The sequence below is a fragment of the Pleurodeles waltl genome, chromosome 8 (assembly GCF_031143425.1).
Source record: "Pleurodeles waltl isolate 20211129_DDA chromosome 8, aPleWal1.hap1.20221129, whole genome shotgun sequence".
Classification (NCBI taxonomy): domain Eukaryota; kingdom Metazoa; phylum Chordata; class Amphibia; order Caudata; family Salamandridae; genus Pleurodeles; species Pleurodeles waltl.
In genome coordinates, this window is record NC_090447.1 from 770,410,575 (window position 1) to 770,438,418 (window position 27,844).

General features: G+C 42.6%; 1 protein-coding gene across 1 annotated transcript in view; it reads left to right on the top strand.

Moving 5' to 3' along the window:
* Window positions 1-11,017: 11,017 nt before the first annotated feature.
* Window positions 11,018-27,844, top strand: part of CLTRN (collectrin, amino acid transport regulator) — a 181,526-nt gene continuing 164,699 nt past the window's right edge. The window contains exons 1-2 of the mRNA XM_069205017.1: window positions 11,018-11,187; window positions 11,900-11,958. Of these exons, the coding sequence (XP_069061118.1) occupies window positions 11,118-11,187; window positions 11,900-11,958 (129 nt within the window). The 5' untranslated portion in view covers window positions 11,018-11,117. The remainder of the gene's footprint in view (window positions 11,188-11,899; window positions 11,959-27,844) is intronic.

A 27,844-nucleotide genomic window follows, 5' to 3' on the forward strand; every position in this document is an offset into this window, starting at 1 on the left:
CGTACTGCTCACGAGTATCTCAGACAAGTAACAGCTTTACAATCCCTTGAAAAAACACTGTAACAACATGTATCCCTTTTTATAAATAAAATACAATTCTCTTAACCTCAACAAGTACCCTCTTCTCCATTCCAGGACATACCATGGTTTATGGTGTTCATCTATTAAAAAATGGGAAAGTGCGTATCTCATATGTCCAGGAATGTCGGTTTTGCTGCCAACAATAACCCATAAACCAATGCATGGCTCCTCCTTCTTGGTCCCTAGGCCGTGTCAGGCACCCAACCTAGATCCCAATTATGAACAATGCAGATATATGTGCGAACATCCTGGATGACTGAAATTTTAATTTCTGGCCGGCATATCCATACATATATCTGCATTGCACGCGTTAAACCAACAGAATGGAGAATTACTGTGCAGACCTGGTTTTACCAACTGAAATTCTGCATGACATTCCGAATTCTGTGGGATATAATGCACACAGTTACCACCTGCTGTAGGCAGATAGTAGATGTTTATGAAGAGAATGGTGTGGGCTTGGAGTATGGGAAGGATGGAATAGGTGGTCAAGAGAAGGGGAGGATGTTGACTGTTAGGGGGGAATTAGATGCTCTTCAGTCTTTTAGTAGAGGTTCAGGCAGTAGCTTGAGATTAGACTGTGCTATTGATGTTCCAGAACCTGGAAAATTAATGTATGGGAACATCAGCCACATACAACAGAGTGGAGTGGAAGCCTACTCTGGGATTGCACGTCATCCAACTCCTATTTAAGGCCCTAGTACTATGCTCACTGTTGATCCTAAGATAGTGATCCCCATAATATTCAGTATGTCTTCCACTACTTCCTCAACAGTCACCAGTGGAAGAGCATTCTCAATGTAAATGGGTCATCATAACCCTTGCCTTGAACCAATGCAAGCAGGGATGAATTTTATATCATACATGGCATAAATACGAGAATGAGTAGGCTGCCTCCATAAAGCTGTCTTCATACCTACCTCGACTCCCTGTGCATGTGTAACTCAGTCGTACGAGCAATGCCAATATTCCCTACCACTGAGCTTTACTTTAGGTGATTCCCAGCTCTTTTTCCCACCCTTCCCGAAACTTCCATTTTCTGGGAGACTCCTTTCTGAAAATGTGCTTCTTGTCATCTCTTACCTACCCATAGGAGCTGGTCTAGCCTATCCTCAGGTAATCATTGGTATCAATCTGAGTAACTGATGTAAAGCCCCTCGACCTTTAGTATCTGTCTTCTTCAAATAATAAAGTCGGGAGACAGATGTTCAGCTTTCTGGACCATTGATTTGTATCTCTAGATTCCTAAAAGAACAACAGTTATTGAGTTTTGGTAAATTTCCATCTTTTGATATTCATATTAAATGCTGAACCTAAGATCTATGCTAGAATGCTTCACCTAGCTTTGATCAAACATATTGACAGGTTATTGGTGGAAGAGTGTTTATTCATGGGTAGGCACCAGGTGCTGAACACTAGCAAGAGAGTGGCACTGGAACTGATGGAACCGCTGTCTCCTTAAAACCTATGACCTTAACTCTGTGTGAAGATAAATATAGAAAAATAGTCAGACTTCAGGGGAGCTGGGGGTATTGGGATAGGGGAAGAAGAGAGAGAAACATTGCAGCACAGACAGAGCTCTACATAGCCCGAGCTTATAATACAGAAGTCTTATTTCAAACACGTTTTTATTGAATTTATTATAATAATATTAGATCACTACATAAGTGCCACTTGCTTTTGACCATTAACAACACAAAAAAAAAAACAAGGGCTAGGTCTAGGAACCTATTCCCAGCATTCTTTTCTTAGATCAGGGCAGTATTCTGAAAATGCTGAAGGATTTTGAGGATGCTGATCCAGTGCTGGGGTTTTCCTAGGGCCACTCCTCGGACCACAAACACAGTGATGCACCTTTGGCCACATGAGTAAATATCCCTCAAAGTCTAGGTGAAGGACAGCCAAAAAACAGTTGCCACTGGCCTCTGGTTAGAGCAAATGAGTGGTTCCCTTTAACTTGCAATAACTTCCTTTCTGGGCAACCAAACTGCACTCTAATTACTTTCCAAGATCCAGCATACTCAGCTGAAACATTTGAGGACTGGGACTCAGTCTCGAAAGCTCCACTGGTGTTCCAGTGTTCTTGGCTACCAACTTACCCAGATAGGCTTCTTCAGCTTTTGTGCTCATGCAGCTGTAACAGGAAGCTGGCCAACTGACTCTTGGAGTCACTCCTGTCTGAAAAGACTTTTCATCGAGCAGAGCACCACAGGCACAGTCCTGTCTTTGCTAGCCCAAGGAGCAGCATGTGCAGAACAGTCTTTGGGGCAGCCTCTCTTTGCTGGGTTCAGGGAACAGCCGGGTGCTCCTTCTTTGGCCTTCTATTCAGTACAGAAGTGGATCCAAGGGTGCTGATTTTACACCCAGTTTGTGCCCTCAGGGATGTGGCACCTGCTAGCCAATGGGTTACAAGTTTCCCCTCCCTCCTAGTGAAGGCCACAGTTTGGGCTACACTGTTCCCATTGGAGAAGGGCCAAGGCTGATTTTCATGTAACTGGGTCCAACCTGAGGTGGCAAGGTGTGCAAATTGACAATAGACTGGGATGTTGCCCCAAGTAATTTCCAGTGACTGAGATTAATTCAGGCATTCCATCCATCACTTTTTGTATACTTTCCTGCAAATTGTGGCATCTAGTTAGCCTAGAACGCACTATACTGCCCATTGCCAACATGGCAAAACCCTTTTCTTGGCCCCCTAGCCCAAACTCTGAAATGTAGCTACATGCCCACTGAAAATGGCTTCTCCATCTCTGTCTCTGACGCTAACCTGTCTGCAACAACAAAAAATGGTTCTATCCATCATTTTCCCTTTTAAGGTGGCTTTCCCTTTGAAGCTCGCCTTTTGGGCTCAGACCATATTTGGTGTGCCTGCCAAAGAGAGGGCACACCCCCTTCAACAGCAGACTCTTTGTGTTCTTTCGTGAGTGTCATTCACACATCGCCCCAGCAGGGTAGAAGGCTGTCTCGTGGTCAGCTACCGTAAATGGTCACTGGAAATCTTTGGGGGACAAAATGGCTATTCACTAAAGTCTCCACTTGTGCAAAAGTTACATTAAATTCAACTTGGACATCAAGTTGTGCTTAATGCAACAATTCTTTTTATACCTTGAAGTATCATTTTTAGTAGTCCCATTCAGAAATTAGCACTGCTGAGTAGTTAGAGTGTAACCCAGAAATTGCCAACGGGGCTACAAGCCTCTTCACAGTAAAGACAGCAGTGAGGGGTTCTTACTGTCAGGACATGTAAAGTTAATAATCATATTTACAACTTTTTATATAATACACCCTGCCTTTAAGGCTCAGTTGGCCTGCTTTAGCGGTGACTTAAGAATAATAAAAAGGAAGCTTTTAGCTTTGGTATTACTTTAAATGTCAAAGTTGAGTTAGCAGTTGAAACCTGCTCTGCAAGCTAGCAATGGTGGGCTAGAAATCACGCTATGCTTTGCCATACTTGAAGTGGCACAATAAGAGTGGTAGTCCACAAGAGACACTTTACCTTAAAGGCCCTGGGTTTCCTGGTATCATATGCATGGGACTTTTGAGTTAGTTAACTTATTCCAATTGTGGGTGAACCAAACAGACATATACCTTTTTAGGGTCTGAGCAATGGCACGAGGTCTTGTGAGTTTTCTTCAGTGTACCTTCAGAGTCGAAAAACCAGCACCTAATAGTGTAAAAGTGGGTCAAAAAGTAGGGGCGAACCTGTAAAAAGCTATTGCCTCAAGCTTTGCTAACCATAACTTGTCAATTTCAGTGTTTCTGGGGGTTTGAATTTGCAACCATAACCACACTTCAACTGCAGTTCTTCAGATAAATTTGTGTTTTTTTCAAATATATGTTATAGTATTATGAACAAAGTTAACCATACCTTCACTTTAACCTTTGTTTTTCAGTGACTTTTTTCATCATATACCTCATGCAACAGTTTCTAGCACTCAAAACTCCAGGGGCAGCCAATCTTCCATGCACAAGACATTTGGCCTTTTATAGCGAGGTTGGCTGCATGGCTTGGCCTGTGTCCAGGCCCTGACACCCAACGTTGTGGGTAGAGAAAGAGTCCAAGACATTTTTCTGGGGGTTTATGGTCCTTTGAACTTGGTTTGTAAACCGTTGTGCCATGCTAGCGATGGAAAACCCCACAGTAAAAACTGCATTTTAGTTTTCACATTTTAATGCTAGGGATCACTTTGTGGCCCTTCCCCCCATCTCCACACCTGAGCATTGTGGTCATGGGTTGCTCCTCATGCACACTTCTGGCTCCTGCATTTATTTCATGACACAGGGATTGAGTTCCAGCGTCCTGTAATGGAGGCAGCAACAATTTAGATTAATTTGCCGCAAACTAGTCAGAGAGCTTTTTGAAATGGAAGATGGGTGAAAAAGGCTCCATTATCCAATCAGAACCCAGGTCTGCAGTCCTTCATGAACTAACTATCCAGATATCTCTAACTTTTTAAGTTTGTTTGGCACTTTGTCTTAATATGAAGCCTACAACACACTTTTATAATGCAGATTTCTCAACAAATACTGAATAGATGGATAGACTTATACCAAATCTGACAAACTTTAGTAAAGTTTTACATTCGTGCCAAGTTTGGTGTAATTCCATTCAGCCGTTTTTTCTTTACCTCAGACAACATCTTTTTCTGGGATTTAATTTGTGAAACGTCACTCCTATGGCTCTCTCTTTTTTCTACTCCCTGTTTGTTGGATGTGCATGAAACATGCCATATGAACCCAAATCAGGGAAAGGTTTATTTGGAATGTTTTGAGCAGATTAGTCCAATGGCACTTGTAAGGAAATGCCTTTGTTAGCATGTTCACCCCCACATTTTTGGACTGATGCGGCTAGTTATTCGACTCTGAGAGTGCACTGAGGCCTGCTAGCCAGTCCAATATCATTTTGCTGTGGGTAAAGTTGGCAGCCCTATTTTCTAACACTGGGTTCTAGATGGCATCCCAACCCGGCTAACTTTTGACTGGGACGACCACATTGTGTCATGTAAGGTATCACATTAATTGTGACATTAAATGCGACCTGATGGCCAGATTGAAGTTAATGTCACTATTTAAGGTAGGCAATGTTTAAAAAGTTTCCACTCTGTGCTCCACTCATCCAGTAACCAAACAAAGGCACACACACCCAGACAGCTTTCTGACTGCCTGGGGAGACATGTGAACAACTCCCAGGCTCAGGAACAAAGGCAGTGCCACAGCAGCGGGGTGTCACCTCCTTTGTCAGGATGGCCACTCAAGGGGGTTAGCTTCAAAGGGGAAGCAGCCTTTGATGGGCAGCCTGGCCCAAACCTTCTGAGCAGGATGCCTTTGCTTTCTGCAGACAACATTGAGATTGGGCCAGACAGGGGAATCAGTTTTTACATGGGCGCGTAGCCATCAGGTAGCCACACCACCAGGGAGGGCTACCAAGCTCCTCATGACAGAGGAAGGATCGTGATATCTTGAAGGAGACAAGAATGTGCCATTCTGGGATAGCCAAATGCTACACATCACAGAAACATCATCACTAGGTAGGGGGGACCGAGTAGCCCAATGGCTAGTGACCGCAAGGTTCTTTCAGGACACTACACTGGGATAAATATGGTACCCCTAGAACCCCTTGCACCCCTAGCACCGTGGAGAGGACCGAAGAAGGACTGCCCAGCTACCCTTGGACCCCACAAAGAGAAGCGGCATGCTCAGAAGAACTGCACCTGCTGCACTTCGAGATAGCAAAGATTGGTCTGTGCCTACGTCTCCTGGCTTGGGGAAAATTTGATTCCTGACATCCAACAACAGCAGTGAATACAAGAATCAGACAGCTGATCTCCTGAAATCAGCTCCAGGGACACAAGAGCTGAAGTTGCAAAGTTGGTAGTCACCGCAGACGTTTTGCTGCTACTAGTCGCCAGGCACCCAAAAGGACAAATTCAAAATATCTAAAGCCTGCACCCGTATCTGCTGACCCCCGGAATGCTATCCAGGACCGGGCTCACCATAACCCAGGGACACTAGCCCCCAGCAATTGATTTTTCTCCACCTGCGCTGCAGACTGACCAGTAGCGGAACATCAGCTGGCCGGCTACTGCAACGTAGAAGACTTCAAGGGACGCTGACCTGTGAGGCCAAGTTCACCCCACTTCACCTGTGGACCGAGGGAGCATCACAAAAGCACCCCTGTCGACCGCACCACAACCGAAGCAACCTTTGAGCTACTTTCTGTCTACATTTCTCAGCACCAGGACCACTCCATTGATGACTATGGTAGTTGTCTTGTAAAATTTGGATCTTGCCTTAAAAACACTCTGGTGGCCAGGTAACTTTCCAAAGTATCCTTTCTGACCACCTAGGCCTCTGCCCTGTTGGACTCAGGTTGGAGTTGCCGAACTAACTTTCCAAACTTTTCAAAAGATTCCAAACTTTATGTGGGCCATTGCTTGTGTGCATTCAATATAAAAGTTATTTATTGCTTCTAAAATATGTATCTACAAAACCCTCTGGTGGAGTTTGATGCTTAAGGTCTCTAAAAATTTCTAACATTACTATCTATTTTTATAAATTTGTGTCTTGTTTCTGCATTGTCATGTGACTTTCTTATTCTGTTGTTTGGTGTTGTTAAACGCTTTACACATTGTTCATTTGCTAAGCCTTACTGCTCGCAGCCACACCTACCCAGGGTTGAGATAAACACACCTGACTGGACCCAATAAGGTATTTGTGAGTGTACAGCATGATAAGGCCTCCCGCTATATCACATACTACACCCAAATCCTCACAGCGCTAAAGTAATTAGAATATCAAAAAAGAGCTTTTCGATGGAAAGGTAGACATAACCATAACTACAGAGATGCAATTTCTATCTCTGTAAGAATAAAGAGTATATATTGCCAATATATAATCACCACGGTTGAACCACACTTTCGATTGAAAAGACAACTTTTGGATTTGCCTATAACTTTGATCCTCACAATGGATCTGTCCCACATTTGGCATCCGTTTAGCATATGCAGCGATGGTTCAGCATGTCAATCTTTGTGCACTTCAGTACGGTGATAAAAAGTTAAAGAATTCTGAGTAATCACAATGATGGAATGGGATCATTACGGGCCACGGCCCTTCACCTCTTGCACATATACAGAGATACAAAGACAGACACACAAGGCACTACAGATGTCCTGGTGTACCCACAGGTACATGCACGGGTGTACACAGGTGTGCGAGCCTGCACACTGTCACAGATGTGCAACAGATTTTAGACAAAGTGCAATTTATTTGCTCCAGAGCACCTGTTTGATCCTTTGACCTTGGTAAAGGTGCAGGTGTAGGCGCTGGGGCAAACGAGTCCCCTTATTTGCATAGAGCCAACCCCCCATGCAATCTAGGGAGCAGAATGAGCTGCACACACCTCTGCAGCCCCATCTGTAATATACAAGTGCCCCAGGGGTGCCACGATGTGTGCAAACCTCCTTCAGTAATATGGCACGAGGAATCCACGCTGACCACTTTATATACAGTAATTGTGGCATGAACAGTAATGAAAACTGAGCTCTTTTTATTCCTCCTAATCACTGCTGAAGCTGTGTATGTTTAAATACCTAAGAATCTCACTGTGGCCGACTCTTAAAAAGAAAAGCAACTAATTTTAGAAGTAAACTGAAATCACTTACAGAATTCAGCATATCTGTGTTTTAAATTAGAGACAATAAAAATTAGGTAGTCGACATTTGGTGGAAATAGCTTGTGCTAGTTTTTTTGTATGATCTTGGTAGTCCATACCACATTCATGTTTCCGTGTGACAGACATAAGTGTTCCTGGCCCCCAGGCCGTCTGGTACATACTGATACTTAAGTCCGGCTTTTCTATTGTGGAAAAAAGAATTGTAAGCACAGAATGCAAAAAAAAAAACAACAGGATGCCGTATTGCAACTTCAGAGTTCTCTGGTGGGAGGGCTGGGAGTGCATCCTATAGGTAGGCTGCTATATACCTTGTCCACTGCCTTCTTACCATAATTGCAACTCCTAACTTTGGGTGCACCAGGACAAAAATCTTTATTTATAAAAAAAACATTTACGTCCAGTCATCGATGTATTGGCACTATCTGGAGCTGCTGTGTACTGTTCTGCTTCCTAGCTTTCTCCTAGTTTTTTTTATTCATCGGCTCATATACCCCAATCACTCACCCATTCATCCATTTTTCCCAAATGTAAAAATTGTGGTGTGACCAAATATTAATGGGTGTCTGCACAAGGCATGTTTGCAAGCTGGAGGCCAAGGTTTAGTTTGTTTTCTTATAAGTTACTGGCTGGAAATTTACCAAAGGTGCAAAACACATGTCATGCCCTCACTTCATATACAGTCCTTCTTGGAAGAACCAAGCTCACGGCTATCATGAACAACTCCATAACCACCACCACCTTCCTGTCTAGCTGGAAAAACACAGAAGTCAATGCCCTATTGAAGAAATCAACAGCAAACCCTAATACCCTCAGTAGCTACAGACCCATCTCGCTACCGCCTTTCCAGCTACATGAAGAGAGCAATTAACACCCAACTTGCAGAGCTCCTAGAACTCCGTCAGCTCCTAAACAGCTCTCAATTTGGCTTTTGCACCAACCACAGCACAGAAACAGCCCTCATTGCAACCACGGATGACATCAGAAGCATCCTGGACCAAGGAGAAATGGCCAGACTGATCCTCCTCGAACTTTCTGCAGCTTTTTCGATATGGTCTCCCACTACTCACTTATCTGAAAGCTTCAGCACCTGAGTATCCATGGAGAGGCCCTCAAGTGGATATCCTCTTCCCTCATGAACAGAACCCAACCAGTTATACCTACACCTCAGATCCTAAGAAGCTCATCTGCGGAATCTCTCCAGGATTGTCGCTCAGTGCAACACTTTTCAACGTCTACGTGATGCCCCCCACGGCCATCATCAGAGATCATGGCATCAATATTGTGTCCTACTCTGATGACACACAGCCCATCCTCTCCCTTACCAATTCGGACGGTACCACCAAAGCAAACTTTGCCAACTGCATGAGCAACGCCGCTGCTTGAATGGAAAACTGCCTCCAGCTCAACACAGACAAAACCAAAGTCCTTATCTTTGGCACCAACCACTTCCCCTGGGATGCCTCTTGGTGCCCCTCTGAACTTGGTCCCCCATCCACCCCTATGGACCATGCCAAAAATCTCTGAATCATCTTGGACACCAACCTCTCAATGAGCAGACAGATCAATGCTGTCGCTTCATCATGCTTCCACATTCTGCACATGCTATGCAAGATATTCAAGTGGATCAGACTTAACATCAGACAGTCACTCACACTCTTAAGTAGGGTTGACTATGAAAACACCCTCTACTTCGGTAATCCCAGCCCATGTTCTATGCTGACTCCAAACCACCCAGAATGCCGCCACCAGACTCACCCTGAGCATTCTACAAAATAATCACATCTGTCCATTCTTCAGCAATCTCCACTGGCCACCAGCCCATTAAAGAAGTTCAAGCTACTCACTAATGCCTATAAAGCTCTTCACAGCACTGATCCAGAAACCTCAACCACTGCCTCAATTTCTACCAACCCACCAGACACCTTCGATCTGTGTCCCAGGCAAGAGCACACCTACCTTGCATCAAGAAGACCAGAAGCGGAGGACCCTCCTTCTCATACCTCGCAGCCAAGACGTGGAACAACCTCCTGCATCACCTAAGAACCTCCCCCCACCCTCATGGACTTCCAAATGAACCTCAAGACTGAAACAGGCATGATTTCCATCTCCCCCCAGGCCTACCCTACTAAACACCTGGATACCCTCATGGGTGATTAGCTGCGCTCTACAACTCCACATAACATGGTATAACATAACAGTAACCGAAGCAAGATGCATCTTTCGTGTTCGGTGAACTTTCTTCATGAGGTGTTCATGTTGCTTGCTCAGAAAGTCTAACAATGGTAGTTTCACAGAACATAAACCTTTCCAACACCCCTAAAAATGTGATGCCTACAGTGTTCTTGACCAAAGTCTGCTAAAAAATGAACAGTAGGTCACACAGATATTTGAGAGGCGTTGACAGTCCCTCGAAAAAGTCATTTTATCTAGACCTCATGAACGGTGACTAACTGATATGTGAATTATAAGTATTCCCCTACAAGACGACACATAAATAAATAATCACTCGATAAATGGCTGATTTGCTGGGTCGGTGGTTTAACAAAAAAGACACAAACAGAAACGGATTCAGAGACTCTTACAAATGTGACTATTTGTGCAGACAGGAAAGTGTACTGATAAAGAAAGTTGTCTAACAGTAGATAACCAAGGAGTGGCCAGATAAGTGGACAAAGAGGCTACTCACAGACGAAGATCGATAATTAAGAGAGGTCAATAAACTATGGAGAAATTTGATACGGGGAGGAGCTTCTCGAGATGTTTGTAGACTGGAGAGACTGATTGATGATAGAGGACAGCTAGTATCAGTTTGAAGTACTGTTGTCATGGATGACGCCCCTGTCCCCTTCACCACAGAGGCTACGTGGAGGCCACACTCTACAGAAGGGAATCTCGATTGTTTACTTCGCCTCCGCCGTTTCTTAGCTATGATTAAAATATTATCCTGCGATTTTGCCCAGAAAGTTACTCAATATATAAATGTTTAACTGTGGTTCGAGGAACAAGTGTGAGTTATTTATTTAGGCACGTGTGCCTTTTGGCACTTCTGAAATCAAGAGAAAAAAGGGCAATCTTGAAAAGGCACGATGCCATATGAGAGCTGCATAAGATGTTTATCATACCAAAGAGGAGCAACGTACTATTTTAAGCCTCTCTAAACTTGAATTGGTAAATGACTGGCAGGAGATGTTGGTTGCCACCAGCGGTGCTAGCTGAAGGGACCGCGCGGTTAATAATTAAACCTTTGTGCCTGTTCTCTTACTCTTTCTGCTGATGCTTTAATCCTGGGTTACTGGCAGTTTAAGACTGCATTGCACAGGAGCTTTCCTCTTTTTTGCCAGTAGTTTCTCGCCCAGTCGTGATGCTGCCAGGATTGTTCTTGCTTGTGCTCCCCCTGGCAACCTATGCCCAGGATCAGCGCTGCTACCCAAGTAAGCAACAACTGTTACCCTTCACGGTGCGAATATTTTTCTGTCTTGCCGAGGGTGGAGCGGATTGTTACACGGATGGATGAGTGCATAGATGTGTGGGTCGGTTTGGATGGATGGATGGGCAATTGGGGTTGGGTGAATGGGTTAGTGTCGAATTAAGTTTCTGTGGTTAATGAATTAATGCATGATTAGGTTTAGAGGGATGGGCGGTAGGATATATCGCCTGCCTGGGTCCTGGTGGATACCTTGTTTAATAAATGAATGGATGGATAGATGGATGGATGAGTGGGCTTGAATCGCAGGATTAATTTTATAGGTTTAGGTGGATGATGGATAGATGAATGGATGGGTGAGGAGGTTTACTAAATAAAAAACCGAGCCTATATGCAGGACTGCATATTAGCGGGTAAACCCTTGCTAAAATGTATACTTATGAAACTTGTAAATATATTCTTTTATTTACAAAGCCCCGTTACTCCTTTAATTCAATTTAATAAATTTTCTAATAGATTTTCTGATATTTTTAACCTTCACTTATTTTGATCCATTTGAAGAAAGATCTTGGTCAGAATACTAAATATTTCAGGGTTCTGTGTTCCTTCTGTCACACATAGTACTTAAGTGAATTGAAATGTATCAAACACTGTTAAAAATCTTGTTCTGACAAACGCTCTCTGTGTGGGAAACTGGTGACATTTCACTTTTTTTGCAGAGGCTCCCAATGCTTTCCAAGTGCGGATTAGTCTCAGGGCTGCTCTGGGGGACAAAGCAGTAAGTATTCCCACAAACTTCTCTCTTCTACGCCCCCCCCTACCCCCCACACACACCTTTTCTACTTATTTTTGATCACTAAAATACATGCTTTGTGTTCACCACTGGAATAGTTCTCGATTTTGTTTTGTTTTACATGATTTCGATTGATATTTTGCAATAAACACAGCTCACCATGCCCAAACCCGATTCTTTAAAGTAACATACATGGCAGTTTCAAACGAGAATCAAGATTGATTTATTTGTAATTTGTTTTGATTTGGTTAGCAACATTCAAGTAAAACTCTGATTTGGTTCACATGATCCAATGCTGTGTCGGTTGTATGTTATTGAAATGATAAACTTGCAATTGCTTCGTCTTAAAAAATACCATATTACATGAATATTTTCTGGAGATTTGTTTTCCTGTAAATCCAAAAATACTCACCAGTCGTGTATGTCTTGATGTTGCTGATTGTGTTATGTCTTAGTTACTATGAGGTGAAAATCTTTTTCACAGCAAAATACCCCTCTGACGTTATTGTTTAGAGTGAATGTTCTTCCAAATTATCAGGTCTGTCCAATGCATTTTAAGTGGGAAGCTTAAACTCATAATGCTGGCAAGTCTTCAAGAAGGGCCATGTTAGGGGCTTTCAGACCACCGTCTTTTTGCCAATGGACCAGCTCTCGTCAGCCATTGGTTAACTTCACTGAGAGTGATGGCATTATTCTCTTTCACTAGGACACAGATACACACAAAGTAGTTTCCTCCATCAACAAGGACTACGATGGAAATGTTTGCCCTTTGAGACCAAAAAAACATATATGTGCTTCTAGACTCTTTTTTTCTACATATTGACGAGAGCCAGACAGATCCCCAGATCAAAGATTTACAAAACCAAGACAAAACAAATGAAGCTTTGGCAATGACAAAATGGAGGTAACCAGCAGCGGACATATTGACTTTAACAATGCTTTTTTTTAGGGTGGAGCCTACGTTGCATGCGCTCGTGCACGCGTATCGCAGCGAGACGCTTTAGTGTTTAGAAAAGGGCTCGGAGCCCTGTCGACGTCACATCAGTGTTTTTCATTGGTTCGTGGGCTTGTCTAATAAAATCTGCTTGCTTTCATTAGTCGAAGGCATGCATATGTCATGCCTTTTCCGGTGGCTAGCCCTCCTCGAGCGCAGCGATCAAGTACAGAAAACATGCGAGGCTCGCTGTTTTCCGTCGGGCTCGTGGACTACTTTTTCTCTAAATTACTAGCGTGATCTTGCTTGGCAGAAGTCGAGCGCTTTACATAGTTAATTGCACTTTTTTCGGGTTACGTATATAAATGCACTTTTGCCAATAGGTGAAAAGTCGGGTTAGGAGTTTACAACGCTATCAGCTCTAACATGAGCAAACGCGAGACCCATTGCATTGCAAATGCTTGTTAATGGTTATTATTGGCGTGTTTGTAGTCTGCAGCCTGTTAAGTTAAAGGTAAGAAAATTGTAAACTGTGCTACTGCGGTGTTTAGGATGAACTTTGGGAGCCCTAACCCTGAAAATTCTTACTCTCTGTATATCAGAGTTTTGCATGTGATCTTAGGACATTTCCATGTAGGATTTTTTTTGGGTGCAATCCTCTCAGCAGAAAAAAAAACAAAATCAAAACATTGCATCAGTTATGCTTTACATTCTCAATACAGATATCATCACGTGCCTTCTTTCTGGAATAAAAATTGTGAAGAGCCTTTGGCTTCATTAAACAAATACCAATGTGTCAGCATGATGCGTGTGTTGAACAGTGAACTGCATTTGAGGTTTACTGATTACTCAGCAGTACTGCATGCTAACAGCTCTTCTATTTGTACTTATGCTTTTGGTCAATAAATGACTAGTTTATATATATAGAGACACATTAGTCATTGTTGCAACCCATAGAATTGGCCAATCGAATGAATGGTGGTGCTGTTTTCCACTAAAATATTCAGAGTGAAATCATAGGCAACACAATCTGTTTTCGTATGCCCAGTTTTTCTCAGATCTAAAGGTGAAACAAGCATCTGCGGATGCCAAGTATGCATGTTTATTTGTCTCTGACTTCTGTATCACTTCCACTTCTTCTCTTTCCGGAGCTGTTCTCATGGGCAGACAAGGTAAGCAGTGAGGAGAGGCATCTTGGAGTAGACACAATTCGCGTGTCCATACTGCTAAACCAAACCCATCAAAATGGCCTTGTCTCCTGCAACCCTTCACCACCTTTCTGTAAACCGTACCCTCCTGTAAAATACAACTAAAGAATATTTGGTCAAATTCTATCCTCCTCTAGCATCTATTTGTACCCATTCCCATGTAATATACAACTATTGATTGCCTCGTCTGCTGCTACCCTTTCCCCCTCCCTTAGTCTACTCAGTTCTCTCTGTCCACCCTACACTGAAAAGTATACCTGACCTCCTTCCACCCTCCTCCGCTTCTTTTAGTGCCCCCTTCCTCCATCAATTCATAGGTTGTTAGTTCACTACTTCATTTGCGGAAGCTCTGTTAGAGTGCCACATTTGCTGCTCAATGAAGGCAAATTTGATCCACATTTCTTATCTCTATAAAAAAAGGAGGCTGGAGAGGGCAGCTCCAGTATAGCTTGCCCAGTACAGCTTGCTCCTCTTTGCTTTCCCTCTGCTTCCCATTTTTTTCTGTAGAAATCTGTGGGATGGTGGGAGATATTGTGACAACAGCTGCCCCCCCTCAAATTCTCTCAATTTTGTGTAGACCCAGGGAAGGTAGACAGGCACCCGGAGTCTCAATGATGATACACCAAGAGCTGCCAGAAATCTTCAATGCATTTATGGGCTTCATAAGGAAATATACAAAAAAGCATTGACAAAGTTAGTGGGTTTGGCTTTTGGAGAGTGCACAGGCACACATACACAAGGCCCCACATGCAGCCCCACTCAGAAACACATATGATCAGAAGGCACACAAAGAAGAACATATAGGTGAGGCAGGTGGAGAAACAGACAATGGGAGGAATCAACTGATTGATTGATACTTTGGGCCACATGTACCCAGCTTTTTTGGTCAGAAACAGCTCGATTTGCAGAATCAGGCCTTTTGCAACCAAAAAAATAGCATTTCCTATGTACAAAATGTACAAAACCATATTTTGAGATTCGGTGACATATTACCCAATCGCAAAATGGGTTTGTGACTTGCTATTATGAAGGGGGGTGCCAAGGGCGTCCCTTCTGAATAGCTACTCGAAGGAGGATGTATGACTGTTTTATCGCCGGGAATGCAGTCGCAAAACAATCACATTTAACAGCCAATTTCAGACTGGTGGTAACCCACTCGCAAACGGGAAGAGGTCCCCAAGGAACCCCTTCTTCTTTGTGAATGGGGAAGCCAACATTCTTCAGAGCAGGCAATGGTCCAAGGGACCATTGCTTGGACCATAGCCTACTGTGAAAAAAAAATGAAAAGGAAACTTTTAATTTTTTTGGTAATGCATCCGTGCTTAAGGAAAACGGGCTGCATTTAAAAAAAACTGCTTCATTTAAAAAGCAGTCATAGACATGAAGGTCTGCTGACCCCAGCAGGCCACCATCCCTGTGAGTGTGACCATTCCCAAATGGGTTGCAAATTGTGACCTGCCTCATGAATATTAATGAGGCAGGTCCCTTGCATTGAATTAATGTCTAGTCTTTTTCCTATTAAAAAAGTACTTAAATTCACACGCAAATACTAACCACAAAAGTACAAATGTACACATTGAAATCAAGACTTCTTTATCACCACCTCAATTAGAGATATGTTTAAAAGGTCTCTTCTGTTTAAGAGGAACTCCCACATGAACACTATGATGTTTGTTCATCTGGGAGTTCACAACAGGAAGGTCTTCCTAATGCAGTTGTCACAGAGTTCTCAACATAAAACCCTTGCCCCTTGCATTTGTCTGAAGGATTACAATGTAAATCTCATTCCTAGTGCATTTGTCAAAGAATTAAAAATGTAAAACCTGACTCTCAAGGCAATGAGTCAGAGTAATTTAAGGCTGACTAGGGAAGGCCTAATGGACTAGAAACTCAGAACTGAGCAACACACAAAAATGAGGCAAATAAATCTATGCCTAACTAAAGTTGTTATTTGAACAAGGAAAATAATTTGAAAGTGCATACAGCTAAATACACAAAGTGCGAAATATTTACAAGATTTCATATAGAATTACAAATTGAAACCCTGAGACGGCTACTGCTTTTGTCACCACATTTAATATTCATTAAATTAAGCTTGTTGGTGTTAACAAATCAATAAATAGACAGGGATATGTGGTCCCAGCCTAGAGAGATCCTTCAAACATTTTAGGAACACTCAAAGTATACATTGATCTTAACCTTAAATATCTATCTGCAGATATCAAGCATTTTTCAGCGCTAGACCAAAAACATGGATATATGTATTGAATGTTTCCCTGAGACTTCACAATGTAAAGTTCCTTCCTGTGGTATGTTTCATATAAAAGCTATTCTTGGTTTTGTCAGAGAGTTCACAATGTAAAATCCCTTCATATTGAAGTTTTCATTTGTTTTAAAACAGAAAAAAAATGTAAGTACGTAAGTACATGTTATTATCAAATTCAAAAGCATTTACACAATTTCAGGTGGAATTACAAACTGGAATCACTCCTAAAAGGGCCATACGTATTAACCACTGTTCAAAGCATATACACTAAATAAATATGACAGAGTGCAACTAACCATGTAAAGTAGTATGTTCTTTGAGTCACCATGGAACAATTTTCATACAAAAAGTCCCTAATCATAAAAATGAGAAATTGTCCAAAAGGGCCTATTTGAAAATATGAGGCTTTCCACAATCCCAAAATTTAAGAGCCTGATTTAGAGTTTGGCAGATGGGGTTACTCCATCACAAATGTGACGGATATCCTGTTCGCTGTATTACGATTCCATTATATCCTATGGGAATCGTAATACGGTGGATGGGATATCCGTGACGTTTGTGATGGAGTAACCTGTCCACTAATCTTTCAATCAGGCCCTTAGTCTACAGGCTCTGTCAAGTCATTTACGGTGTAAAAGGAGATGTCTACTGCCTTTGTCACCATTTAAAATCATTAAAGTAAGCCTATTGACTTTCTTATGAATAGACAAAGGACCATGTGGTCTTTCCCTAGAGCGATCCGTCAAGCTGTTTCGGCAGACACAAAGTAGACATGGGTATTAACTCTCTCTCTGAAGACATCAAACATTTACTGCAGCTAGACCTAAAAAAGGATATTTGTACTAAACTACTTACTATTGCATTTGTTAGAGAGCAGACTCAAGAAAACCCATTCCTGTTCCATTTGTCAAATAGTTCAAATGTGAAGCTTCTTCTGTGGTGTTTGCCGCTGAGTTTATGTTATAAAACCTCTTTCTATTGCATTTGTGAGAGCGGTCACATGGAAAACCCTTTCCTATTCCACGTGTCAAAGTTCACAACGTAAAACTCCTTCCTATTGCATTATTGATAGGGTTCAGAATGCAAATGTGCTGCCTGTGGTGTCATAACCTTTCATAATATAGGCTTACAGCTTTGATAATTGGCTTGCCACAATAACCAACTCAGGCCTCCCATATTGAGAGCAATCAATACAATACAAGCACTCTTTTTCAATGGAAGCACACAACATCTTCCCAATCAGGTTCAGTGGGGAGGAAGATCAACATTTGGGTGGTTTTACAGCAGCTCTCTAAGTAGTATTGCTTTAAGCTCTTTTATGTTGATCGTATAAGATATGGCAACACCGGCACTGTCAAGCCAGATATAAAAAGACTTCTACTGAAAAATGTAACAATATGAAACAATATAGCACACTCAGCAAGTTCATTCCCCCTTTAGCCTCTTTGCTATATAAATAAGTGCATTTATCTCTACAGGCCTAGCATTCAATATGTGATCTTAAGGGTTGCCAGACCCCTCAATGTACGCTGAAAAATATGAGTCCAATTCTGGAATTCCAGCTACAAATTATGGAGGTCAAGTGTGTTAGTTCATTTGGGACAAATGAAGTCAACAAGACTAGAACTCATAACATGCACTGTGATGTGAGACGAGAAACCAGAAGAATATTTAACAAGTTTGAAAGATCTTTTCTAGCTGTGTTTTTGGGCATAGAAACACTGCATCTCAATCTGAGGCTATATTCATTGAATTTGCAAAACAATTTTGCAGGTGTAAAATTTCTTGCCTCTTCCACCTCTTCTCCCTGGCTATAAATTGGGTTGACACTTTCAGCTTTGAGCAACAATTCAGTACTTTTGGGTATGGTACCCAACTGCTGGAAACATGCATTAGTCCTACTTCTGTTTAAAAAAAAGTCTTCTGCAGATCCTACTAACCTGCCTAACTACTGTCCAGTCCCCCTTCTACCACTTCCCACTAAGCTTTTAGGAAATGCGACCAACAGCAAGCTTTCCAGCTTTTTCAAAGCCAGCTTCCTCTTGAAATCCTCTCAGATTTTTAGGCCTCACAAATCCCAAGAAAATACTACGAGCTGCCACCAACGATTGTTGGATGACCTGGGATCAGGTGCCTCTGCTGCCCTGATCCTATTTGACCTCTCACTGGCTACTGACAATGTGGTACATCCATTCTGCTGCGCCGCCTCTTCAATGCTGGCATCTGCAAACAGGCTGTCAAATGGCTGTGCTCTCGTCTCTTTTTTAGATCTTTGGCTGTGTCACTTCCTCCATTCCTTTCTGTGACTGTCCTGGTTTCTTGCAGTACACCTCTGGGCTCCTCTTTAAGCGCTACACTCTTTAATATTTACTTTACTCCCCTGCTGAGTTGGGTTGATCCATTGGTTTTGTTATAGTGTCCTATGCTGAGGATACTCAAATCATCATATCCGTCTTGAACTACTATGCCGAAACACAGGGAAAATTATGTTCCTATATGTTGTCCATCAACACTAAGTTGAAATCCAATAGTCCTGAAATAGAACAGTGCATATTTGGTAGTTTATCATCCAACTGGTCTTCTCTGTGCTGGTCAGGTGACCTGGGACTCATACCTATCCTCACTACATCCTCAAGGAACCCTGAAGTCATTTTTAAGATCTCACCAAGAAAAAACAAATCAATCAATTTACTACAATCTACTTCTCCATTCTCTCAATGCTATGTAAAATCTTTGCCTTCTTGCTCCTGGCCACCCGCAAAACCATTGTGCGAACACTTATCACCTCTCGTCTGGATTTAGGCAATGCACTTTATCTTAGTGTATCTGCACATCAGTACACTGCCTACAAATGATCAAAACTGATGGCGCTCATCTTACCCTCGATCTCGCAACTCCTTCAAACATCTCACATCACCTTAGAAATCTGCACTGTGCCTATGCATAAATGGGCCGTTTAGAGAACCCTGTTTTGTCCATAAGACCCTCAGCAACAAGGGCCCCGCATGTCTCAACAGAAGACTGGAACCGTATCATCCTGCACAAGTCTCACATTCTGTCTCCTTGTATCAGGCGACTCAACCTTGTATCACCTGCCGCAGGCTCAGCAGCAGATCATTCTCATACCTGGCCACCAAAAACTGGAGCATGCTTCCTCTCTCTATCCACAGAGTGTTCAATTTTACTTCTTTCAAAAAGGTTACAACCTGGGTTTTCCAGCAGGAATGAGTTGCATGTCCTCATTAGCTCTCCTTAGTGTCTTGGATTTCATTGCAACAGAATGCCCTTTTCCGGGTAGCAGGTGTGCTGTACAATATCCTAAATAGATAAAGGTGTTAGTGTAAAGGCTGGCAGGTGCTTGAAGGAGTGAATTATATTTTGCCACAAAATTAAGGGTGAAACATAGGAATTTCTTGACTATGACTAAATGTGACCTACAATCTTACCGCTTGGGGATCCTTTTGGAAAACACTCAGTGTAAATAAGAAGATCTTAATGGAAACATTAGTTGAGGTGTGGTTTGTAGCCAATAAAGATCACATGAAGAACTAAAAGTCTTTGGTGGATGTCAGTAGGATCATGATTCTCCATGGGTGGAAAATTATCAGGTGAATGTATCTTTTGTGGCCTTTACTAATGCAGACTACTTTTTGGTGCTCCTGTTGGGTTGGTTTTGTAATCCACGCATCAGGAACAGTGCTTTTGCCTTTGCTATAGTGCGACTTCCACTGTAGATCACTCCACGGTCTTGTGCATATTATGTTGTTATGCCCATCTGTACTGACAGAAACAAAATTGCTTCCAAAGACATTGGTTAATATCACTGGACTACTACTTGACTGTTTGTTGGGCCTTAAATCAACTAAGGTGAAAACAGCCATTTGGTGTGTGCAGTGCAAATGTTTTATTTGATCTCTTGTATTTTTGCCTGTGAAACTTTATTACTGGGTTTACAATGGAGAGGTATAAGTATTTCTTGTAACGAACCTTTCCTGAGTCAATTACATATGGACCTGGGATGACTGTTTCAGCTATTGACTATTTAAATTCTTTATCCCGACGGGATTTCGTTTTCTACCAATGAAAACAGCAAATGTAAAAAGACAAATATGGAAGGCTTTGGAACAAGTGGTCCTGTAGTGGCCAACTGCTACTTCGTCAAATTTTGTTCTCAATACGTTGTTGGAGGAGCATTTGGATGGAACATTTGACATACGTTAGATGCATTAGTGCCATAGGTGGTGAGATAATCACTGACCTGCCACTTGTTAATGAATTCATTATTTTAAATCACTCTGGGTAAAGTAGTTGTGATTTCTGGCACAGGGGCCATGTTACCAACACTGTGCGCCTGCGCATACACTGGTGAGAGCATTTCCATTGCACGGGGCATCCACCTTTCTAGCATTGTTACCCCTCGTCAACAGCACCCTCTCTATGTTTGATTAGCGCAGCTGTGTATATTACATTTTCACTGTGTAGTGCATGTTTTATGAAGTTGTGTCTAACCGTGAATATGTCAGAAAAACATGTTACCATATTTCCAGTCAGGTACATCTTCATAAAATGCGCAACAGTGAATGAACAATGTAATACGGGCATGACGGCATGCACACACAAGAGCACGTGCACAGCTTAGTTCAGGCACCTGCACCTGTGCAAATGCAGGCGTGCGCATCAACGTTTCCACAGGTGCACACTGTTCTAATACAGTCCTGAGAATGGTGATTGCTTGCAAGGCAGTCAACCCTTAGGTTTTAACCAGCATTCAAAGGTAATTAAGCCTTACAAAACAAGCATGGAAAAAGCAAACATGTTTGGCTTGCAGTTTGAGTCCACTCTACATATATAAAGCCTGCTATAATGAAGAAACACAAAATGATTGCTTTCTGTGTAGCACAGATCTATGAGTTAAGAAATGTGAGGCTTGATGATCCAGGCGGAATGATAAACAAAACAGGCAATAGTATGAGAATTAAATACTTATCTGGTTCAGCCAAAGCCCTCTCTCTCTCTATAAATATATATATATATATATATATATATATATATATATATATATATATATATATATATATATATATATATATATATATATATGATTTTGTATGTATATTTCTTTATTGGCATTTGAATAAACGTATTTTTTTACAGTATCTGAAAGAGAGACGGAAACAATTCAATGCTTCTCTTACACTTGTGCAGCAGCGTCATGAGGAGCAATTATAGAGATACATTATGAATAGAACATTTCGTAAGCCAAACAAGCAATATCATATAAGTAGTATCAAACATTTTCATCACACACTCCTAACCTTTTAATGCAACTGAAACGATTAACCCTCCCTTCCTCCAACCCCGTCAAACGTATTTAATATGGTGCTTTGCAGTTTATAGACAGAGCTTTTTTATTGTTTCTCTTTAGCATTGTCTTTGAAGGTTAAACAGTAGGCCCTTCCACACTGTCCTCAGCTTCCCACAGCCAAGGATCATTCAATCTTTGTGACGTTTGTGCACCTCTTCAACTAGCCTATAACCCCCCCATATTTCCATTGCCCTTATACAGCTATTGTAGGTCATCCTCCCTGAGCGCTGCCAACTTCTGCATCATTGCTTCCCATATGAGAAGAGCTTTTGTTACCTTCTCATCCCTCCTTGTCCTTCTCAGATGCGTCTCTTCTCCTTTCCATTCCAGTAAGTCTCTTTTCTAGGTTTTTATCGCACGGGATTGTGCACTTAATCAATGTATGGCAATACGCCTTTTTGCTACTATAAGGCCTAATTGTGCAAACTTCCTGCATAACTTTTTTTGGCTTTATCAGGCAGTAATGCCAACAAGCATTGTTTGAGTGGGAATGCAATCTCCCACCCTGTGATTTTTTTTATGTGTGCCAGTATTTACACCCAATATATTTTAATTACTGAGCATTTCCATATCACATGAAGAAAATCAACATTCGTCTGTCTGCTTTGAGCGCAATCAGAAGATCTGGTTGGGTAAATATTGTGTAGCCTTTTTGGTGAATGGAAGGTCATATGACTATAATTATATTGAACCAGCCTAAACCTGGTGTTAAACATGTTTCTTAGTACTGCTTCATGGTTTCCCTTCACTCCTTGGTGGTAATAGGCTCCTCACTGTCTTGCTCCCAGACCTCTTCTAGCTGAAGTGGTGGTAGTTGCCTATCCTCCTAGTCCGCGACCTCCCTCCATGGCAATCAGTGTCTGGGAACAAAGGCCACAGTTCTCTCTCAGTGACTGCTATCTTTGCATATTGCAAAAACTGTCCTCTACCCGGTCTGAAGTATCTATGGCATCCTGAATTGTTATAAAGCTTCCCCCCGGATATAGGTCAGAGAGCATTAAGCACACTCCCTCTGTACATTTGTCAATGGACATTGCTTGCGCAATCTGCACAAAGGGGCGTATGATCCATAGATCTAGTTCAGGGGCGAAGGGTGCACGCTATATTATCTATTGCACCACTCGTTCTTATGAGTTGCATAGCAGATGGATTATGTGGGGATGTGTATAAGAAACGCCAGCACCCCGCATCAACAACTGACCTAGTTGGTGTCCCTCATGTGTACCATCGAGCAGTGACCTCTCCCAGCTATTTTCCGTGCCCAGCCAGTGGACTGCTTGTTGAATCTGAGCAGCAAGATAGTATAGCTTGAGATTCGGGAGCTTCATACCTCCCTTATCTCATGCACTCCGTAGCACTGACAGTCCAAATTTACATTGTTTACTTGCCCACAACAAGTATACCAGTAGCTTATCTCTATCCTTAAATACCTTGTGAGGAAGTTCGTACATGGAGCTGAACAGCATAAGAACATCTGGGCAAAATAACAATTTTTATAAGGGCAATTTTACCCACAAGAGACAATGTTAATGAATTCCAAAATTCGATTGAAGGACGAAGGGTGCGGATGACACAGCTGATATTCATCTCATAGGCCTGTTGGTTATCGCAAGAAACATGAGTACCTAAATATTTAACCCTGTCAGTTTTCCAAGGAATTCCCACCTTCGGCAATCAGTGTGTGGGCACAGTTTGCAGCTGCCGTATGGGGAATATAACCGGTTTTGCATTGTTCACGCACAATCCGGATAGCTCACCAAATTTGTCCATAACCTTTAGTAGGGTAGGAGTTGAGTATTCTGGCTGGCGAAGGTACACCCTGGCGTCGTCAGCATATAGCGAAACAATGTGTTCAGTGTGGCCCAGTTGGATCCCCTACTGCCTCAGAAGCTGATGCAGAAGACAAGCCAGGGGCTCCAATGCAATATCAAATATCAGAGGGGATAAAGGACATCCCTGTCTGGACCTGCATTGTAGGTGTATAGCTTCCACCACATATTGTCCTGTGTTAACTCTCACCACTATGTGCACGTACAATAATTGCACGCACCGTATGAAACCCTCACCCAATCCCATGCCCTCTAGGACCTGCTTGATATATCCCCATCCCACTAAATCAAAAGCTTGCTCAATATCAAGAAAAGCTAGTGCATAAAGATCTGTCATAACCTCGGGGCATGTAGAACATGGGTTAAGCGGCAAATATTACAGAGTGTTCCTGCAAGGGATAAAGCCTGACTGTCAGTGTAAATCAGTTGTGGCAAGTATGGTAGTAATCGCGATGCCAGCACATGTCTAAGAATTTTTTGATCCGCATTTAACCCCTTCGCTGCCAGGCCTTTTCCCCCTCAGGTGCCAAGCCTTTTTTTGGCTATTTGGGGCAGTTTGCGCTTCGGCCCTCATAACGTTTTGGTCCACATAAGCTACCCACGCCAAATTTGCATCCTTGTTTCCCAACATCCTAGGGATTCTAGAGGTACCCAGACTTTGTGGGTTCCCCTGAAGGAGACCAAGAAATTAGACAAAATACAGTGAAAAATTCGTTTTTTAAAAAAAAAATGGGGAAAAAGGGCTGCAGAAGAAGGCTTGTGGTTTTTCCCCTGAAAATGGCATCAACAAAGGGTTTGCAGTACTAAAATCACCATCTTCCCAGCTTTCAGGAACAAGGAGACTTGAATCAGAGAACCAAATTTTTCAACACAATTTTGGCATTTTACTGGGACATACCCCATTTTTACTATTTTTTGAGCTTTTAGCCTCCTTCCAGTTAGTGACAGAAATGGTTGTGAAACCAATGCTGGATCCCAGAAAGCTAAACATTTCTGAAAAGTAGACAAAATTCTGAATTTAACAAGGGGTCATTTGTGTAGATCCTACAAGGGTTTCCTACAGAAAACAACAGCTGAAATAAAAAAATATTGAAATTGAGGTGAAAAAAACAGCCATTTTTCTCCACGTTTTACTCTGTAACTTTGTCCTGCGATGCCAGATTTTTTAAAGCAATGTACCGTTACATCAGCTGGACTCTTCTGGTTGTGGGGATATATAGGGCTTGTAGGTTAATCAAGAACCCTAGTTACCCAGAGCCAATAAATGAGCTGCACCTTGCAATGGGTTTTCATTCTATACCGGGTATACAGCAATTAATTTGCTGAAATATAAAAAGTGAAAAATAGGTATCAAGAAAACCTTTGTATTTCCAAAAAGGCCACAAGATAAGGTGTTGAGAAGCAGTGGTTATTTGCACATCTCTGAATTCTGGGGTCCCCATACTAGCATGTGAATTACAGGGCATTTCTCAAATAGACGTCTTTTTTACACACTGTCTTACCATTGGAAGGAAAAAATTTAGTGAAAGACAAGGGACAATAACACTTGTTTTGCTGTTCTGCGTTCCCCCAAGTCTCCCGATAAAAATGGTACCTCACTTGCGTGGGTAGGCCTAGTGCCCGCCACAGGATATGCCCCAAAACACAACGTGGACACTTCACATTTTCAGAAAGAAAACAGAGCTGTTTTTAACAAAGTGCCTAGCTGTGGATTTTGGCCTCCAGCTCAGCCGGCACCTGGGGAAACCTAGCAAATCTGCGCATTTTTGAAAACTAGACACCTAGGGGAATCCAAGATGGGGTGACTTGTGGGGCTCGGACCAGGTTCTGTTACCCAGAATCCTTTGCAAACCTCAAAATTTGGCCCAAAAAACACTTTTTCCTGTCATTTTGGTGACAGAAAGTTCTGGAATTTGAGAGGAGCCACAAATTCCCTTCCACCCAGCGTTCCCCCAAGTCTCCTGATAACAATGGTACCTCACTTGTGTGGGTAGGCCTAGCGCCCGCGACAGGATATGCCCCAAAACACGACGTGGACACATCACATTTTCAGAAAGAAAACAGAGCTGTTTTTTACAAAGTGCCTAGCTGTGGATTTTGGCCTCTAGCTCAGCCGGCACCTGGGGAAACCTAGCAAACCTGCGCATGTTTGAAAACTAGACACCTAGGGGAATCCAAGATGGGGTGGCTTGTGGGGCTCTGACCAGGTTCTGTTACCCAGAATCCTTTGCAAACCTCAAAATTTGGCCAAAAAAACACTTTTTCCCGTCATTTCGGTGACAGAAAGTTCTGGGATCTGAGAGGAGCCACAAATTTCCTTTCACCCAGTGTTCCCTCAAGTTTCCCGATAAAAATGGCACCTCACTTGTGTGGGTAGGCCTAGCGCCCGCGACAGGATATGCCCCAAAACACGACGTGGACACATCACATTTTCAGAAAGAAAACAGAGCTTTTTTTTACAAAGTGCCTAGCTGTGGATTTAGGCCTCTAGCTCAGCCGGTACCTGGGGAAACCTAGCAAACCTGCGCATTTTTGAAAACTAGACACCTAGGGGAATAATCCAAGATGGGGTGACTTGTGGGGCTCTGACCAGGTTCTGTTACCCAGAATCCTTTGCAAACCTCAAAATTTGGCCAACAAAAACACTTTTTCCTGTCATTTCGGTGACAGAAAGTTCTGGAATCTGAGAGAAGCCACAAATTTCCTTCCACCCAGCGTTCCCCCAAGACTCCCGATAAAAATGGTACCTCACTTGTGTGGGTAGGCCTCGCGCCCGTGACAGGATATGCCCCAAAACACGACGTGGACACATCACATTTTCAGAAAGAAAACAGAGCTGTTTTTTACAAAGTGCCTAGCTGTGGATTTGTGCCTCTAGCTCAGCCGGCACCTGGGGAAACCTAGCAAACCTGTGCATTTTTTAAACCTAGACACCTAGGGGAATCCAAGATGGGGTGACTTGTGGGGCTCTGACCAGGTTCTGTTACGCAGAATCCTTTGCAAACCTCAATATTTGGCCAAAAAAACACCTTTTTCTGACATTTCGGTGACAGAAATTTCTGGAATCTGAGAGGAGCCACAAATTTCCTTCCATCCAGCATTCCCCCAAGTCTCCCGATAAAAATGGTACCTCACTTGTGTGGGTAGGCCTCGCGCCCGTGACAGGATATGCCCCAAAACACGACGTGGACACATCACATTTTCAGAAAGAAAACAGAGCTGTTTTTTACAAAGTGCCTAGCTGTGGATTTGTGCCTCTAGCTCAGCCGGCACCTGGGGAAACCTAGCAAACCTGTGCATTTTTTAAACCTAGACACCTAGGGGAATCCAAGATGGGGTGACTTGTGGGGCTCTGACCAGGTTCTGTTACGCAGAATCCTTTGCAAACCTCAATATTTGGCCAAAAAAACACTTTTTCCTGTCATTTCGGTGACAGAAATTTCTGGAATCCGAGAGGAGCCACACATTTCCTTCCACCCAGCGTTCCCCCAAGTCTCCCGATAAAAATGATAATTCACCTGTCTGGGTGGGCCAGGTGCCTGCAACAGAAAAAGGCCAAAGACTTGTAGAGATTGAGGGGATAGCACAGCGAGTTGATAAGCACATATTCTTCTTTTATACATCTTTAGGCTGACTCTGCTGTCGGGACCCACACAAGTGAGGTGTCATTTTACTTGGGAGACTGAGGGGAACGCTGGGGAGTAGGAATTTTGTACTGGAGATGTGATCGTACAAAGAAAAGTCAGGAAAATATGATTTTTTAAGCACATTTTGAGGTTTGCAGAGGAGTCTGGGTAAGAAATGTTGGGGGATCCACACAAGCCACACCTCCCTGGACTCCTTGGGGTGTCTAGTTTTAAAAAATGTCTGGGTTTGGTAGGTTTCCCTAGATGAAGGCTGCACCCAAGACCAAAAACATAGGTGCCCCCTCCCCCCCAAACACAGGTAGTTCTGTAATATATAATTTTGATGTGTCCACATAAGTCTGTGATGTGCCAAACACTAAAATTGTGAAAAGAAACGCACTTAGGTTATGTGAAGAAGACCCCTTACCCACCAATCAAGTTGGTGGAATGCTTCATCATTGGGGTCCCACAAGTGTGCTGCGACGACTGATTACAGCAGAGCAGGTTTTGTCATTTTTAACCACACATACTGGTTGGATTTGGCACGAGGGTGAGTGATGGTTCAGCAGATCAAATTTTATTAACAAGAGATTTCACAAAAGTGAAATGCACTGTTAATAACTGAAAGGCCAAAAAACTGAAC